Below are 19,662 nucleotides of genomic sequence, written 5' to 3'. Positions count from 1 at the left end.
CAGGAATTTCCTTCCATAAAAATAAGCGATATTTCAGAAAATTTTGGAGAACGCAGCTGAGATGGCACGGAAAACATCAAGAAAAAAAGAATGCTGATTCAACATTCTGGATGTAAAAAAAGTGTGCGACAACTCACAAACGCTAAATTAACCGCTACACCAGTTACTTAAGCAACGTCAAGATGTAGAGCTAACTACAGTGGCGGTTAATTCAGCGTTTTGTGAGTTGTCGCACACTTTTTTAAATCCAGAATGTTAAAACAGCATCCTATTTTTCGGTGAAAATTACGGTGTGATGGTTTATGCAGCCAGGTATTTTGCTCCTTCTTTTACATCTTTTTTTTGTTAGGAAAAAGTGAAGGACTTTAACTATAAATAGTCAAGGATTTTTCTTGCGACAGAGGAAAGTCGGGAAATTTTAGGAATATTCAAAACTATGAAAAACTCTATGAACCCTAAAATCAGACAAAATCGGTGAAAAAAAAATCAGTAGATTTTTGCAAATGCGCGTCAAAGGTTACCCCTCAATGAAGAGACAGAAAATGAAGGAAAAGTCGGGGAGTTTAGATATGCACAATCCAGGAAATTTCTTTTTTTAAAATTCCATAATGCACTTTTTCACTTCATTGATTGGGGTTTCCTTCAAACTGGCAACAGAGGTTATTACGTGGGACTGTTTGCCCCACGTGCTGTCGTTTAGTATTCACCGGTGAGGCCCGCCGCGCCGCCATGAAGCTGCTTTCCTTATAAGCCAAACATTTCCGCCGCATGACGATAACCGGAAGTTGTCCTCCGTCAAAGCCATTGTGCTGCCGGCCAATAATCGTCACTAGGTATGATCGAGTCTCACAATCAGTCAAATCGCGACATCAGTTCCCCCGAGGCACGACATTTGCTCATGATAAATCTGAAGCCATGCTCCATTTTAAAAGTTGAAGAGAAGGTGAACTTGCGGCGTTAGTTCCGGAAAATGACACCGCGTCACACGACTGCAATCTGGCTCCAAAATTAGCGTTTACCTTAAAAGTTAGCAGCGTGCTGATCGTTTAAATTGATAGACGAAACGATAGACACAAAAGACCCGATGAGTATGGAGCGATCTTATTGGTTGAAATGAGTGGTTCTTGTAGACTAAGGGAGAAAATGATGGGCTCACTAAAGGGTCTCCTATGTGGGTTGCCGTTAGTTAGTCTATTACCTACTTCGTTTATCCATTGCAACCACCCGCGCACACCAATAGGATCCCTCCATATCCTTTTTGTCCTCATTGTCTATCGCTTTGTCTACCGATTTCAACAATCAGCCCGCGGTATTGTATTGGAAAGATTCTCTCTATGGAGATGCTCCCATAAATGCAAAACAGCTGGTAGTTATTTTGGTCTCACTTGTAAAAGCCTCCACTGGAAAAAAAAAACACAATGGATCTAGAGTCCAGACTCTTGAAAACATTGACAAGAAAAAATACTCTTGATTCAATCGGATTTTTGCTTGAATCAAAACAAAATCCGCTTAAATTAAGAGGCTTGGTTCTTGATTAAAGCTATAGATTCTGATTTAATCAAGAGTACTTTTTCTTGTCGATGTTTTTAAGAGTCTGGACTCTAGATCCAATGTGTTTTTTTTTTTTTTTTTTTTTTTTTTTTTTTTTTTTTTTTTTTTTTTTTTTTACAGTGTCACAGGCAAATCTGAACGGGCAGCGCCACGTCACGCAAAATTTCACAGGGGATTGCTAGTTTAACGCCCAATCCTAGAGGCACTGAAAATATTAATACGCGTCATTTTGTGAACCGCGTGCGGCGTGGTGCACAAGGGCCATGTAAATAGGTGCAATTAGCACCGCGCTGGAGTTATCGCGGCGGTGGGAGGGCGTTTTCCATGCGGTCAAAGGGTACGCACCGGACAGGACCACAAACGGATTTTTAACTGCACCCCGCATGAGTAAATCAATTAGGAAGGACCGTTACCCGCGGTTGCTGCAATTTGTACGGGGAACTTGATTTTCGCATTGAACACAGCGATGGCTCCCCCTCTCCGCCGACCCTTCCCATCGTTGCTGAACACCCTGAGCTTCGTGTGAGCATGACAATTACTGAAATCTGTGTTTTCATCGAGTTTACTCCGATTTGTGGTCGGACTCCGTGTTTACATCCACGAATGACGCCTCATAATAATCGTGGCTTAATTTTTGTGTAAAATTCATTTTCATCGTCGGACCTTTCCTAATTTTATTAGTTTGATGTTACTCAACTGGACCGCGTTTAGCAGAAAGAAACCAAACCGCATCAGCTATTGCCTTTAACTGGACAGTTCAATTTTTTATAAGAGAACGTTTGTGCGGATTCCTTTGAAAATTTTAAATCATTTTCGTTGCACTGTGCAGAAAATTCACCGAAATTTGCACCTAAATCCGCACAACCGTTTTCATGCGAGACTGGTTTCCAGAATCTGAGCTCATTAAGACGATGATGAAAAACGTGATGAAAACTAAAGGATGATGATGGAATAACATCTGATGCCCCTTGTTTTGACGAACGGGAGTCAACGTTGCGTACTCCACAAAATGAAGGCATATCAAGTTCAATGCTCATTTAGCAAACGCTTAAAACGCCACTATGAATCCGCTATTGAAAAAGCGCTGTCTCCCTGGGGCGCCGTATTATTGTGCGTGGGGGAGTAGGGCAGAAGTGTAGATAGAGGAACAACTGATGGAACACACGACGGATTCGGGGGTTGGGTAGGCCGAAATTGGCAAATTATGTTGACGCTGGGTGTACCGTGTTAACACGCTCCTGATCTGTGTTCAAATCCGACTTCCACCTCCCCCCATCCCCCGTCCTGTTGACGGATTTATTGGTCGCAATTCCAAATCGTCATCGATTAGTGGTCGACAAACATGGTCAACAGTCATAGCCGCATAATTCCACGCGCTACCCATGACTTCTTTATTCGCGCCTCTCTATAGCCGAGAATTTTGCGCCCCGTCCTCGCTCGCCGTTGCCAAATTGGACGTATTTATATCAAATGGCATTATGACGTGAGCCCTGTTATGCACATATTCTTATGAGTCTCAGGGCTCGTGTCTTAATGCACATAGTTCCGTTTGATAGAAATACGTCCAATTGTAGAAATTATACCAAAAAAAGTTCGATTTTTTAAATATAATCTCAATAAATTCAATTATAATTTCCATTCAAAATTTCAATTATAATTTCCATTCTTTTCAATTGTAATTTCAATTCAAATTTTCAATTGTAATTTCAATTCAAATTTTCAATTGTAATTTCAATTCAAATTTTCAATTATAATTGAAAATTAACTCGAATCGACGGGAAAATTGTCTAACCACGTAAATTTGCATCCATACGGTATAGTATTGGTTTAAGAAGAAAAATCGTAAAATTCAAGGGGGTTAAATGTATTTTATTTTTCTTCATTTTTTCAAAAAAGTGTTCAATATCTGAGCAAGGAGATCCGTTCTGTTCCTTTTTAAGTGCAAATACCACCTGACACATTTACAAGTTTTTTTTATCATATCATTTTAGTTAATTTTATCAAAAGTTTTAGATTTTTCTGTCGCATGTTGTTTTTAGAATTAATTAGAGCGATTCTTAGGATTTAACAAATCTTTTGACCTCAATATATTTCGAGGTGTACTAGAAACAAAAGTCTCTTGGATCCCGAGTCCAGACTCTTAAACAATTTGCAAAGAAAAAATCCTCTTGATTCAATCGGATTTTTGCTTGAATCAAAAGAAAACCCGCGTAAAGTAAGAGGCTTAGCTTCCGATTCAAGCCAAAATCCGATAGAATCTTTGTAAAATGTTTTAAAAATCTGGACTCTAGATCCAAGATACTTATTTTCCCAGTGTGATTTGAAGGGATAATAACATTTAATTCAGTATGGCAAAAAGGCGGATTGGGAAAGATTAAAAACCATTCATTTTTTTTAATTCGTAAGATATATTTTGTCTCTGTTTGCTGTGGGATCCGTTTACGACTATCAACATCGGCAACTGGGCTTGATTATGATTCAACAACGGGGGGTCTCATAATTCGATTGGCTCTCGTGGAATGAGGCTCTTCGCCTTGCCCGAAATAAATTTCTTCTGCTTGATATTCAATGACCGAGTGCGTACCGCGACATTATCTAAATTGCTCATAAAACGATGACTGCTAATAGGCGCTGTAGGTGTGTAGCTACCTGTGTAGGAATGTCGGCGGTGGCCTGAACATTGTTCATTCACGGTACCAGCAGTGGGACTCTTCTGGTTCCAGTGCTCACCAATTAATGGCGATTCATCATCTTGAATATTCAATACGCTCGTCATTAGCGCTGCTCACCTCGATTTAACGATATATCCATGGTGTATTCATTAAAGCGACTCAAAATCATTTGGAACACGTGCGGGTTTTGCAAAAATGTTCGCACTGAGTGGGACTCTTTTTTTACCGGGAAAATAATTACATTATGGAAATTAACGATAGAAATACAGGAAACTGTCTCCATTTACGCTGTTTTAAATTAAACTGTCATGAGATCCTTAAAAGAAAAAAAAAAGAGAAAAAAAAAGATATCAATGTGTAGTCAAACATTTTTTAATGGGACCAGACGGCTCCACGGTCTATAGTGCTAATGTTTCATAAGAAAGGGGGTCAAAAGGTAATAAATTCCAGAAAATTACGAACTATGACGTTTTTCAGACCAACTTCCAGGTCATAAAGGGTGATCCAGAGGCTTAGGACCCCTGGTGACGCCACTGAAAGACTGTGATACCTCAGGGCCGGATTTAGGGGGTGGCCACAGGGCCAAATTTAGGGGATGGCAAATTTTGCAATTTTTTTAAATGTAGTTATAAAGAAAAATCGGATTCAGAAAAAAATATACAAACGAGAAAAGGTGACAAAATCTCTCATTTCTTGAGAGTATATCTCTGGATTTGTGGTCTCTCTGTGATACAATAGACAGGACCTCTAATTTGTCGAGTTAAGACTAGGAGAGAAACCGAACAAGGAATTTGGCCTGGAACAGCGCGGGAGCAGTGAACAATGATGACGAGAACTTGAGATGAAAAGGAGAAATCCTCGGCGCGGCGGTCGGCATGTAACACATATTAGCGCCTACAAGACTGCATGGATACTTCATGCATTGCGTCAAAGACCAGTGCGGTCGCTGCTGTCAGCAGCAGCAGGCGGCGTGAAACGCATAGCGCCTGCAAGACTGCGTGAATACTTCACGCATTGCGTCAAACAAAGTACGTGCAGCAGCGGTTGGCGTGAAAGGCATAACACATGTAAGACTGTAGGAATACTTCACGCACTGCGCCAAACACAGCGCGGTCAGCGCGGCACAGCGGCGGAAGTTAAAATTATTAAACCAAATTTATGTTTGTTCTTTCATAATTTTTTCGTTCATTTCATATAAATGGAAGGCCTTGTCCACACAGAGATATTTTTACGGAACTTATAATTTTCGCGCCAAGCTCCGTAAACTTTTGCTAGTAGTGTTGACAGAGCTTTCGCAAAAAATATGTCCAACACGAGTAAACGCGCGTCGTATACACCCCTTCCCCTCCGGCACGTTCACTTGGTGGTTTTTATTGATGTTTCAAAACGAATGAGAAGGGGGCGGCATAATACAGGCGGCCCATGGGCGGCAATTGAGTAAATCTGGCCCTGTGATACCTTGAAAAAGTTTTAATTTAGGTGGAAAAAGTGAGATGCTGCATTTAAAACACGTGCTTGTTTAATTTTCGTCATCGATATCCTATTTATAAGATCTAGCAGTTAATCGTATAAAATTTTAAACCTCTAAACTGGCTTCAAACCAAATCATAAAAACGAAGACATCAAATTATAATTTCGATCGGTGACACGTGGGATATTCTGCAATCTATAATTTCCTTCCCCTCCCGTTCCTTTTTTATGGTTAAAATCGTGCGCTATCTGACACTTTGTCGTTAACACAGCATCTCTGTTTGTCCCTTGACAAGCATGAAAATATCCGCGAGCCGGCATTTAAATCACGTTCGACGAACGACCAACGTTGCCTGTCCCTTAAAAAATCCCGTTTGATGTATAAACAAATTCCGAGTATTTAACGCGAAACGGGGACCCCGGGCAGGGATTACGACTATCCATCTTAGTATTTATAAACACCATCGATCCGTCAGTTCTCGGTGTCCCTTTTCGGAGGGTTAATGAGGAACGCGGAACCCAGGTTCCTGAACATCCCCTCCACGGTCTTCCGATTGATCCCCTATTAAGAGCCATTAGTGCCCTCGCCTTGGTGTTGGCTTTACGCCTCACCTCATTCCTGTCACGGTCCCTTTGGATGAGAAACTGTCTATTTTTTAACTTTCACGTTAAGTTGTGAACCCTGAGGCCGTCTAAATTGCACTTAAATAGAGCTAGGAAAATTCGCTTTTGCCTGTCAGATGTGAATGAGGCACTTCCTCCAAAATCGCTTGCAAGCAAGAGGTAAAGTAATACCAAATGTGAACATTTAAATGTTCGTTCCGTCCGAGGAGACGCTAATTTTCTGGATTTTCATCCAGGTCATTGAGGTGGTTCTCGCGGTAAAAAATGGAAAATGGTTAAAAAGAAGCAGCGGAATTTAGCTGCATATTGAATTTAAACATTTTTTTCGTTTTTTAATTTCTGTTTTTTGTAGAAATTTTAACCAACGAATCTTCTACTGTATAGCAACAGAATGCAAAAATTAAAAATTTTACACACCTACTACTACCGAAAATGTGTGGATCTTGAATTCGGATTGGTATTCTCTTTAAGGAAAAAATCAACCGAAAATCCCCTACTTCAGCGACGAATGACAAAAAAAAGGGCAATTTTGCGCACGTACTTTGAAAAAATGTGGCTGCCATTTATGAGAATCTTGAACTCAAAGTGGTATTTTTTGCACCGAAACAAAGGATGCTGATTTAACATTCTTGATGTAAAAAAGTGTACGAAAACTCACAAAACGCTGAATTAACCGGCAGTTGCTTGAGCGATTTCAAGACGTAAAACTAACTACTGTGACGGTTACTTAAGCATTTGTACACCGAAAAAAACAATATGCTGTTTTAGCATCTAGGATGTCAAAAATGTGTCTGGTGATCCCAAGATGCTGCCTTTACTGCCCCCGCAGTTGAATTTGCATTCACAGGATGTAAAATTAACTGCGGGGGCAGTAAAGGCAGCATATTGGGATCACTAGACACATTTTTGACATCCTAGATGCTAAAACAGCATATTATTTTTTTCGGTGTAGGTCGTCGCACACTTTTTTACATTCAGTATGTTAAATCAGTACCCTTTCATTCGGTGTGTTGGACATTCCGCGAGCAATCTTTAAGTTTCGCTAGCAATAGCAAAACATCGCCCATTTTACACAGCTACCCCAAAACGTTTCGGAAAAAAACATGTCTGCCGTTTGAGTGGATCTCAAACTCGAAGTGGTACACTGAAAAAAAATTCTCGGCGTTTTTTACCAAGGTCCGTTGGTACCTTTACCATCTCACTTCTTTTACCAATTACTGGTAATTTTACCAAGACAGACTGGTAAGCTTACCTAAAAACCGGTATTTTTACTGTTTTTTCAGGTAAGAATACCACTTTTATTGGTAATCAATTCCCGGTGACTTTGCCATTTTATCTCGTTAATTCTACCACAGTCGATAAAAAATATTGGTGTTTTTACCAAGGTCCAGTAAAATTACCGAGAAAGTTCAATTATTTTACCGAGATTTCTTGGTGAAATTACCAATTCCATAAATGATAGTTTTACCTAGAAAAAACTGGGATCAAAAAGAACCCTGAGTTCTTGGTAATTTTACCCTTTTCTTAGTAAATACACCGAGATTTTTTTTTTTTTCAGTGTACTCGCTCTGAGTCGAACGCACTAAATAGCTGCTCGAACTTTTTGTCGAAGGCACCAAGCAACGGCGCGACAAGGCGGCAACGTGACATCCGTTGGGGAAGCGGGGAGGCAGATGCTGTGTAAATATGTCTCCTGCTCATCTTTTTCTATGATGTATGGAGTTTTAATTGCGTTTCAAAAACTTGCCTCCTTCCCCGGCATAACTGATAGTCACCCGGATCCCGGGGCCCCGGCTCCGTCCTGAATCCTTCACGAGCGTGATTCCTCATGCTCTCCAAGCTCTGCCTCTTCTTTGCCTTCGCTTATCGTATTAATGCAATGTCACTGATTTCAAACACGAGTTGATCACCGCGTATGTTGATTGGCTTCTTCTACGCCGCAGGGAATCGGATAGTAATATGAGTGAAATGCCACCGAGAGAAAAAGTTTGATCATTTGAAATAAGTACGATGTTCAATATCGGACCTGCATTTCGGTTCATATGTTCTCCTAGTTATTTTATTGGATCCCCCTCACTTCATGCAGCTGAGCTTTTAAACGAAACCCAACTTTAAGAACTTTAAGGCCAAACTTAGTTCGTCAGTTCATTTTACCGCTCCGGTTCGGTTTGACAAACCGAAAATTCAGTTTGACGGACCAAATTAATTGGAACACCGAACTTTGGTACATGCGACCAAAATTTCTTTTCAGCGATGAAAATCTCCAAATTTTAAGTCTGAAGTCTCGTCAAGGGCAATTTGTGACCGAACGACGACGCCCTTTGGTGCGATGACCGGTGAGCGACGCCTCAAGTGATGAGTGTTGACTGTTGAGTGGTTTGCGCCGAGCTCGGCAACCGCGGCCGGAGCACTCAGCGCGCCGAAAGTGTTCTTGTCTTAGCAAACATCCAAGTCCCGTCCCGTGGCCCGTCTCGTCCGGTGCCCGTCCCCGTGCGAGGGTGGCGGGGGTGGAGGGGGTTGCGGGGGCGGCGGGGGCGGCGGGGGCGGCGAACCACGAACCACGATCGAGTCAAGTGAGAGAGCGCGGCCACGGTCTCAATCTCAAACATGATTGATTAACCGAGGGTTATCCTGTTATTATATCCGAGTGTCATACAAATTCACCAGTGCCGCATAAATAACCGCTTAGAGCCTGTAATTTATTTGGTGATGAAATCTCCCGAGCGTTTTGACTCCGTCTTGGGCCCGAGGCTCGGGCAGGAAGCTCCTCGCGCGCGCGGGATCCTTCACCGAGGGACTTGGGTATTTTCGGCCGAGTTTTCAAATGTTTTCATGTTTGGATAGCTGTGGTCACACGACTGTTCGTCAATATAAACCGGAAATGACGTAACGATTGCCGATGAATATTGACGGAAATAGACTGGTCATGACGTCATTTCCGGTTTATTGATAAAATACATTGCCTAAAAATTCATCTGGGCGAGCTTATACTTCATCTAAAATATATTATTTCCCAAATTAGTTGATCTTGAGGGTGGGAAAACCACTAAATCCCTGTGCGGATGTAGAGAGGAGGGGATCTTCTCCTCTAGGACAGTGGGAGATGAGAAATGTATAGAATGAACTCCTACAGATTAAATTTTATAGAAATTTAACTTGTGAACCTTAAATTTTACCGGATAAAATGACCAAATTCACCCTTTTTATTGAACTGTGGGTGAACATTCTATTCGGGATGGAGAAAAACAAAAATTCAAAAACATATGAGAAGACAGTAGTAATTAACTGGACATAATGTGTTTTGACTTGAGTACAACATGACTCCAATTTTATGGATAGTAATTATATAGTGATCTGGCCGTAGAGATACTTTACTATACGCAAGTGGTTTCTCATTTCTCTTCTCTTTTTCTCGAGGATGAGGCCTTGTCGCCAAAAGGTCTCATCCGGGACTATCCCCATGCATAGCTTCACTGAAAATCTGACCTCCATTAATTGGTAGGATAAGATACAATTTCGCTTAGGAGAGTAATTTTTAAATGCTTTGACTGTGTAATATTAATCTTCATCGTGAATGGAAAGCTTGGTTTCCATTTAAGATACGTCAAGGAATGCATGCCTTTATGAGAATTTCACAAGAGAAGCGTAATACCGCGGGTGCAAGTGAATAATTCGCGGTATTCTTCAAGCTCCCATTGTTCTTGCAATGAGGTGCGACACCTTCACATTATTGAGGAATCCCAGTCCTTCTACGACTGAACGCGGATCGATTCTTGAATAGCTATCGATTGACCTTGATCGATAAACACCATTGCAGGAGCAGGGATGAATCGATAAGAATAAAAAAATCGACCCGCAGGTATGTCGCATGAATTTTCTGCAATGTAAATGGGTGAAGCAACCATATGCAACTGCTCTCTCGAAAGCGGTGAAATGGCAACACGGTATCCAGCATCAGCGATTGACTTGTGGTCACATTTTCTCAATATTGCTTTTTCAAACACGACGTGACGCATAAAAACTATAACGTTTGAGTCTCTATTCGTGTAGTCTTATCAATGTCCAAACAGAAGAAAAACAAGAAAAATCGAAATACCACCATGACTTAACTCCTTAAACGTTTCCAAGTCGTTTTTGAGAGGCTTCAGTTTTCCCCTGATTTAAAGAAGCACACTGAAAAAAAAATTCTCGGCGTTTTTACCAAGGTCCGTTGGTACCATTACCATCTCACTTTTTTTTACCAATTATTGGTAATTTTACCAAGACAGACTGGTAAGTTTACCTAAAAACCGGTTTTTTACTGTTTTTTCAGGTAAGAATACCACTTTTATTGGTGATCAATTCCCGGTAACTTTGCCATTTTATCACGGTAATTCTACCACAGTCGATAAAAAATATTGGCGTTTTTACCAAGGTCCAGTAAAATTACCGAGAAAGTTCAATAATTTTACCGAGATTTCTCGGTAAAATTACCAATTCTATAAAGGTAATTTTACCAAGAGAAAACTGGGATCAAATAGAACCCTGAATTCTTGGTAATTCTACCCTTTTTTTAGTAAATACACCGAGATTTTTTTTTTCAGTGCTGAAGAAAGTGATTTTGCCTCTTGCTCGGCAACTGCGGGGACAGCTCACTTGAAATCTGATATCGACCAGAGTGCGGTTTTCAAGCCTCCATCAAATCAGGCGAGAATAAAAAGAAAAAGAAAAGGAACAAGGTTATGATGAATGTGTTGCCGGTCGCTGCTAAGCAGGCAGATTAAGAGGTAAAATAATAAATCTCATTAACTGCTTCAGAGGAATAGAACCGGTTTTACTCATCAATGAGTATTCTGGATTATCGATGCCCTGTACCCGCTAATAGCACATGATTCCCCGGTTGCGTTACGTATTTGATATTCAAAGTCTCCCGCTGGACCGCTGGAGGCTGGACCATGCCCATGGGACCCCGGGACAGAGGTCTCCTTCACGTGCCTCGTCTTGTGCCCCGCTTGTTCGTACATAATCCGGATAACCGGAAGTACCCTTCTTTGAGCATTGCGTTACTGGGAGGTGTTGTCAGGGTTCCAGGTTCCACCGTTTACCTTAAAGAATGCATATTGATAAATGGATGTATTTCTACCATGCAGAACTATGTTCGGGTGGGAAAGGTAGGGTGTGCTCGTGGTGAGCTGGGTAAGAACACTGAAAAAAAAACTCCGCCCGTGGGAGCCGCAATTACGGGCTATATAGACATACCGTCCGTTCCGGGCTCAGAGGCTGAAAATTCCGGCTGCTGTAGGCGAAGCTTCAATTGCTCCGGATTCAGAGGCCGAAGCTACGGCTCCAGCAGCCGGAATTTTCGGTCTTTGAGCCCGGAACGGACGGTATGTCTATATAGCCCGTAACTGCGGCTCCCACGGCCGGAGTTTTTTTTCAGTGAAACGATGTAAAAGTGGGATTGATTCCTTTTGAAGAATTGGGGAAACAGAAAATTCACCAAACAGAACTATGTGCCAACTGTGCGCGGAACGCTTGAGCCATGGGCATGGGACAAGAGCGTTGTGGACAGGGCTCATGAGTTAAAGAAAAACGGAAAACCGCGCCTGCGGCGGCAGCTTCATCGGTGCTGACGTCACTGGAGCTTTACAATTCCAATATACTCTTACGGCCCGAGAACCAACGAGCACACCCTAAGTTTCCCACCCACGTACAGCTCTGTTTGGTAGATATAGATCCATCTATATCACCGTTTTGTGACACAGTGGACTGGAAGCCTAAAATATGGGATCTAATCAGAAAATGATACCTTATGCCCTATCCTCCAATGTAAAAAGGGCCACTTAAGATGACCTGAATAGACTCTACGATAAAACTTCCTTTAGGTGCGTTATTTTCCTGATGTGACATTACACGAGTATTGGCTCTGTGAAATGACGTCATGGAATAAGTGATGATACAACGGAAAAATTTCGCTGAAAAATGATTGCGCACACGCGTTTCCCGAAGACGTCATTGTTTTTCGATGATATACTTAAAACTCCAATTCAATTCAATGGGCATGGCTATCAATCTCCAAACTTTCGCAGAGCGAAAAGCGGTACTTGTACACTTTGTCAAAGGTTTGTAGAGCACGTGTTTATTTGCGGACGTTCAGTTCAAGGAAAAATGACGTACTTAAAGTTTGCTGAGAATATCATCTGGAGCGTGGGGCCCGAGCAGTCGAACTCATTGTAGACAGCAGTCTACTTAGAGCACCTGGCGCGGCGGCTAAAGATTGTCTTCGAGGCGAGGCATGAATCATCGAGTGTCGATATTCGCCCATTTGATGCTATCGTGAAGAATCGATCGTTGTAAACTCCCTGCTATTCGATTCTTTCCCACGAGTTTTAATGGCAGATTGCTCGATTCCTCGCAAAGCACGCCACGCCGCTGATTGTCTCCTCCGACAGGCAATCTGAACGCTTTATCTCCCTCAACCGATGTTTCTCAACTTGCTTACGCGATACGGATACATTGTTTGAGCGCCAAACCTTCAACCGTGGAGCGGTCCGTTTCTCCCGACATGCCACCAGCCAACACTCAGCGTGCCCATTTTCAGGCAACGAACGCCACCACTCACCTCTCGATCAACCCATCGATTCGATCCTTTACGTTACGTTCAATGCCCCGAACGCGAGGATATCGAGCGCGCGACTCGTGAGATAGCCACCAGAGCGCGGCACTGCGGCAGACGCAGAACAAAGGGATCAGCGGCGCGGTTTTGCCGCGCGGCGAAGGAGTCGAAGTCTCCTTTAAAACAGTAGCTGCCGAGTCGAGTGGTGTTACCCTTAATACGGGACAGCCGCATTAATTCATTTATGGCAAAATAATTGAATGCCGTTACACAGTTATTACATTAGCCTGATAGCGCTGGCGTCGCCGTCGTCGCCGGGAAAAGTGAGGTTAGGTCTGGCGTCGTGCTCGCGAGTCCCCCCCGGCCCGCCCGTCGCCCCCTCTAGCGGCGTCCTAATAGAAGTATATAAATTAGAGACCCATTGAAAAGTCGTATTGTTTCCAATTTATCCTTAATTCAACCTTGATGCTCGGCCGACAATTGCCCGCCGCTTGGCTTTCCTAATAGCCATTGTGTTGCTCCTTATGGCCGCGCGGCGCGCCCGGATCGCTTCGCCGCATCACTTCCAACGTTCCCGGCCACCGTGTTTCATCCGCTTTTTAATAAATCATTCTGTAGGGTCTCCTAGTTAAATAATTAGTCGCTCCGAGTCGCGTCCGTCGCGTTCTAGGACTATTCGCACCAACCGGAAAGTCGGACAACTCCGCTCCAGTCGTACAAACCGTCCGCTTTGTCAACTCTTGCAATGCGAATTCCACACGGATTCCGCGACAAGAGGACGGGCGGGAAGGGGCTCGAAAAAGCAGTATTATTGTTTCCAACGTATCCCATCCCCTTCTGTAAGTCGCGAGGAATTTTGTAAGTGGGCTGACTAATTTGCGCTGGGTTGTTGATTTATCGGTGGGCTTGGTGAGTCGTTGCTCAATTAATGCTCATTATCCTTTAAAAGACAATGTATTGTCTTTTAAAGGTGCGATTGGTGAATGTGTGTGTACGTGTGTGGCCACCATCAGATTACGTTTGGTCCGCTTTTTAGGCCTGTAGAACTGAAGGCGATCGTTTGAATCGATGTATGGTCTTCCCAAGGTTTTGAGTTACGGGTTGTTTTCATTTCTCTCTACGTGAGAATTTAAGTCTCGCTCTCAATGCCTTAACCCTTGTGCTCTTTTTAATTTTATCATTAAAGGACATAATAAATAATGTTATGAATAATGGCATACAAAATGATTTATTCATATTCAGTAAACAAGAATGTCAATGCTCTCAAGTACCTTAATATCTTTAATGGACCTCATCGGGAAAATGGCAAACAATGAGCATTGTTGGCATTGTCACAAAAAAAAATTGACTTTTCGTCGTAAAACTGGACGCTTAAGCCGAAATTATGCAAACTACGAATTATTCGGTGCCTCGCTGAGCTCAGCGAAAGTGTTGTTAAACGTTTTTTGGAGTTATCCGATGACCTGTCATTTTGTAAGCATACCTAAAAGCCGCGATCCCGTCAGTCAAATTGGTCAGCGCTCAGCGAGGGTTGAGGCCCGCTGATTCGCGGACCAATCTCGTTGATAAGATGGCGGCTTCTGTTTCCTATAACCAGTTTACGTCATCGTTGAGCGGATAACTAAATATGGCGGACTGACTTCAATTTTTAAGTTTAATAACGCATCTATTCAATAATTTACATCGGGAGACACGGAAAATGAGACAGGGAAGAAAATTGAACGAACGCACTCTCAGTAAGTCACCCTAATTCGTTTAATACCTGCTTGTTTCTCCGTCCGACATCCACGCTATTTAGCGTCGAGCCCACTTACAAACTAGAGACTTGAAAGAGACTCATCAATTGCCCCAACTTAAACCGCTGGCCAATAAGAGGGCCAGGAAAGGCATCGATGAACCTCTTTGAACCCTCTAGTTTGTAAGTGGGCTGGACGCTTTAAAGGAGCAAGGGATAAGAGAAATCGGAGCAATCGCATGTAAGAATCCGAGCAAGAGCCGAGACGGCGACTAGTTGACAAACGGATTTCGTAGTGAAACAACTATTATTTATAGCGGTAATTAGTTAAAAAATATGATGTGTGGCTCGCTTGGTGCTTGAGAGTTGGTATCCGAGACACGGGCGGTGTTGCCGGACGGGATTTTAATTCAGCAGCTGTCTTCAGTAAAAAAAATAACTTGGAATGAAATAAAAACGCTAGTTTTGTAACCTAGCATTGGATGTCGCGCGCTATGTAAAACTATTCTATATACAGTGTGTTGCAAAATTCTTGGAAGCTGTCTTTTCGGGGCATTATTTTTTATTTCTGCAATATGTATTTATTTTTTTTTAATACGTAATGTTGTTTACTATTATTATTTTTATTATTAATTTGTTTTTTTTTTTAAATTTTTTTTATTTTATTTTATTTTTTTGGCATTACATTTTAGCGGTTTTGGTCTCATAAAGGGTTAATAATTTGGAGTGAAAAATATAAATAAATAAATAAAAAAAATAGCTTTAAACGCATGTGAGATTCACTTCTCCCCCTTTAGGTTTCATTCAAAAAAGTAAACTTCAGAAAGAGGTACACCGGAAAATAGAGTGTCACAGGCAACACAAATTTTGGACATGCATTTTTGGGAACTATTCCATACATCAATTTTCTCATCAAATAGCTCTCGTAATGAAACTCAAAGTGCATTTATGGGCTCGACGTAAACATGGAGTTGGTGAAAATAATGTCAAGTAAAATATTTTTATCATAATTTTAAAAGTTATTTCAGAGGCGATATTACTCGGATTCTCCTGAAAAATGTATTCTAAGCCCTTTCCAGCTAGAGAGACGAGACCTTTCATTGACTTTGTTTTGAGATTCTGTAAGCTTTCTATATTTGTCGCAACATCTAGAGGCTCCTCTAGAAAGTGCTCTAAAAATTAAATTTTAGTGCCTCAAAAAATTTCAGCAGTTGTCACGAGATCTACGCGCATGAGAACCTTGACAAGAAAGCTCACGTGAACTTTGATCTCGGGCGCGGACACATGGCGCACTCTGTATTCGTTTCTCCACTCACGTTTTGACTGCGGGGCCACGCTTCGGCTGAAATATGGAAACCGTTAATCATCGTTGTCAATTGGTCGCGATATTACAAAGTTTTCACGGGAAGTTCGCGACAAAAAATTCTGAATTTTTGGACATTCCGCAACGCAGCAGGTATCCGAACCTCGGCCAGCACAAGCGTTCCTCCTTCAACTCTTTCCCTGTTGTTTTTTCCTTTTTTTTCTTTTTCTTTCGCCTAATTAATTTATGCACATAATAATTCATTTTAATTTACTTAATTGAAATTTAGTTTACTTCTACTTCCACGCGCTCGTTTTCGCCCCCCCTCCCCCCCGGTTAATTTAAAGCGGGGTGAAGGGGGCATGCGTCGTCGGCCCCCTAATCCTGCTAGACACAGCCAAAAAGTTAGTTGATGATGCCGTCAAGACCTAACAAGGTCTCAGTCCGGCGGATGTGTGTCGATGTGTGAGTTCATGTGTGTGGTTGTTAATGGAGGATACCGATGAAAAAAGGGTTGTCTGACAAGTTTCTTTTACTTTGAAGTTAAATTCTGGCAAGTTTTCAGCATATACTTGTTAGAGTGGTTACCGCTTTAAATTTACCTAGTTATTCGTTGAAAAATATGGTAACTTTGAAATCTCAATATGATTGATCAAAATTAAGGCACGTTCCTCCTCCGTTCGGTGGACCATTTTTTTTCTTTTTCGGGGTTACGTTATACCCTTTTCGCCATTGTTTTACTGAATACCGAGATGGTGAAGTGGAATGTTAAAATTTCAATATAATTTTGCGTTTCAAGTCTCAAATTCACCTTATTTTTACAAATACAAAAAAAAAAGAAAAAAAAAAAGAAAAACACATGATGATAATTGGAAAAAGTAGGACTTACCCATTATAATGATAGCCAGCTAGAGCCGCAGCATCGTACGAGTGGTATATCGACGGGTACCAGGCACCGGCACCTGCTGTCAAATTTTCTTTTAAATCTAAACCGGCTACCTGAAAAATTGAAAACAAGGTGATGAGAACAAGTTGCTTCTCTCCGATGAAAGCAAAAATAATTATTATTAGAAAGCCGATTTAAAATAAAAACTCATAAACTCAAACTGCAGCTCTTAAATGCACCGCGCTAAGCAGAAAGGAACCAAGCCACGTCAGATATTGCCAAATTTAATTGGGCAATTTAAATGTATACATGAGGACAGTCAGGCGGATTTTCGTGCAAATTTTAATGAATTTTCTGCATATTGCGAGGCAAATTCCCTTAAATTTTCAAAAGATTGCGCACGGACTTTCTCTTGTAAAGAATTAAATTGCCCAGTTAAATGGCAATAGCTGATGTAAATTGGTTCCTTTCTCCTAGACGCGGCTCAAATGTTACTTTGTGCCAAAAGCACTAAATTTTTTGTTTCGACTTAAATCTAAAAATTTTGTGGGTTTGATTGGCGTTTAGCAAATTGATCATCACAGCTTCTTAATTCCACGACTTGGAAATGGAAAGATCTTATGCAGTATAATGCCGTGCTAAGGAAGAACGCCGGATGAAAATTTGAAAGTTGACAAATGTACCTCGATAAAATGTATATTTTTGAGAAAAGTTACGAATATTTTTCCTTTAGATGTTCAGAATCTTAAGGTGAAATTGCGAACAAAATTATCTGAAAAATTGGGAAGAAAATTTTCATAAGATATACCAGAAAATTCGCGTTTTATGAAAAGACATTTGGCAACACCTGAAGGTTCATACGGCGTTTTTCCTTAGCACTGAAGTATAATATCTGATTAGCGCCATACGAATATGAACGAAATACGACGGGAGAGGAGTGGTGTTGTCTACACTTCGTGCCTCTCTAAAATTTAGTCTACACAACGCCACCTAAGCATTAGCCCCCCCACCCCACCCCCCGCCCTTGCTTTTTCGACGAGCTGAATGCGCTTACGAAAACGGAGCTCCATTTAATTAAGTCATTCACCGGGAGCCATACACAAAGCCATCCGGATCAAAACTTTTTTCTTCTTCTTCCCGAACGTCACTGAACAGTAAATAAGACGTTTGGACACCTAAATACTGACGCACAACGCAGCATCATTGTGGGTGCAACAATCGGAGTATCATTAATTATACAACGAATTCACGACAATGCTCCGCGCGCACCACCACAACTGGGACGGTCCGTGTTCAAAACCAAACATGGCCATTATCTGTTGAGCTCCTGAGTATATGCATCTTATGAAACTCATGGTTCATCAGAAAATTGACTTTAAAGGGTTTAATAGCGACCGATTTATCTCCGAGCTGGTCCAGATGAGCCCCCTTTTATCTGTACACGAAATGAGCCACAAAAGCCTCGTTGGGCTTTCCTGCTCCTTTCCTCCGTTTTTTTTTTTAATTCTTTTCATATTTTTTTAAACTGTCCCCTTAAAAATACCTTAAAACCTCCTTCTTTTGGAAAGAAAACAAACAAACTTGTATATTATTTATATTAACAAGTATGACAAGCTCGCATGCCAGAGTGATCGCTGTAATGCCTAGTTATTTTTCTTTTTTCTTGAGCTGCTATCAAAAACGAGGGATCGGAACTATTGATATAACGTGTACTTTTCCTTCGGTCATAGTATGATCGAAAAAACTTTTTCAGTGATAGTTTCAGGTAAAATCAATAGCAGTCATAGTGGTAAAATAGTATACTCATGTTGACGCGAAGTGCTCGACTCATCAAAATCTCGCGCCAGAACCTCAGGAGCTTCGGATAAAAATTGCGTCACTTTTCTTTTTTTTTTTATAAAATTGAACAAAACCGAGGCATCTTTTTATAAATGGATCAGGAATGCTGTATTTTAAAGCAATATCACAAGTCAAACTCGGCCGAAAAATAACAACTAGTTGAAAATGAATATATTTTATTTTTGCAACTAGAGGAAGTTTCATGTAGACGTCTACGGCACAGAATTGCGAAGTTTTTTGGCTGGAAAACGCCGAAAAAAAATGCGGATGATTTGTGGATATTCTAAACACGCATAATCGAGACTCTACTGTATCTTCTTCAAGCAAGGAACGCACTGGAAAAAAAACCACATTGGATCTAGAGTCCAGACTCTTAAAAACATCGACAAGAAAAAGTGCTCTTGATTTAATCAGAATCTAGCTTAAATCAAGAACCAAGCCTCTTAATTTAAGCGGATTTCGTTTTGATTCAAGCAAAAATCCGATTAAATCAGGAGTATTTTTTCTTGTCTATGTTTTCAAGAGTCTGGACTCTAGATCCAATGTATTTTTTTTTTTTTTTTTACATAAGCGGTTTAATTACGACGGGTTCTTTGCAAACTGGCAACCTCGCGGAGTCACTTTTCGGGTAGCTGCATCGGAATGAAAAGGCATCCCCCGATGAGGAGTGAATCGTGCTCCTTCCGTAGGAGATTGGGCCTTGGGTTATTGTGAGGGCACGGTTTATTTGTATAGTATTTAGACTATACGGACGGAGGCTCAAGAACCCTAATTGAAACGAGCCCGAACGCTAAACCGCCACTTTCTGACGTCCTTAAAACTGTGATTGATGAATCGTCCGATCTGAAGGGTTTAAGCCTCAGGATTCTGGACATGCTTACGGACCACTGACAATTTTTATTTCGTCTTTGATCTGGACTTGTCTTACTCTGAGAAAAAGTTCCTGTTGAATACATCGCGACAGGAAAACATCGGTGAGACGACAGG

General features: G+C 41.4%; 1 protein-coding gene across 2 annotated transcripts in view; it reads right to left on the bottom strand.

Annotated features, from left to right (window-relative positions):
• Positions 1–19,662, bottom strand: part of mirr (iroquois-class homeodomain protein mirror) — a 96,100-nt gene that overhangs the window by 26,103 nt on the left and 50,335 nt on the right. For both annotated transcript variants that reach the window (XM_072296112.1, XM_019055437.2), the window contains exon 3: positions 16,840–16,949. In XM_072296112.1, coding sequence (XP_072152213.1) covers positions 16,840–16,949 — 110 coding nt within the window. The remainder of the gene's footprint in view (positions 1–16,839; positions 16,950–19,662) is intronic.

The sequence above is a fragment of the Bemisia tabaci genome, chromosome 2 (genome assembly GCF_918797505.1).
Source record: "Bemisia tabaci chromosome 2, PGI_BMITA_v3".
In the NCBI taxonomy this organism is placed as follows: Eukaryota; Metazoa; Arthropoda; class Insecta; order Hemiptera; family Aleyrodidae; genus Bemisia; species Bemisia tabaci.
The sequence above is the reverse complement of the archived record's forward strand: the minus strand, read 5'-3'. Positions and strand labels throughout refer to the sequence as shown.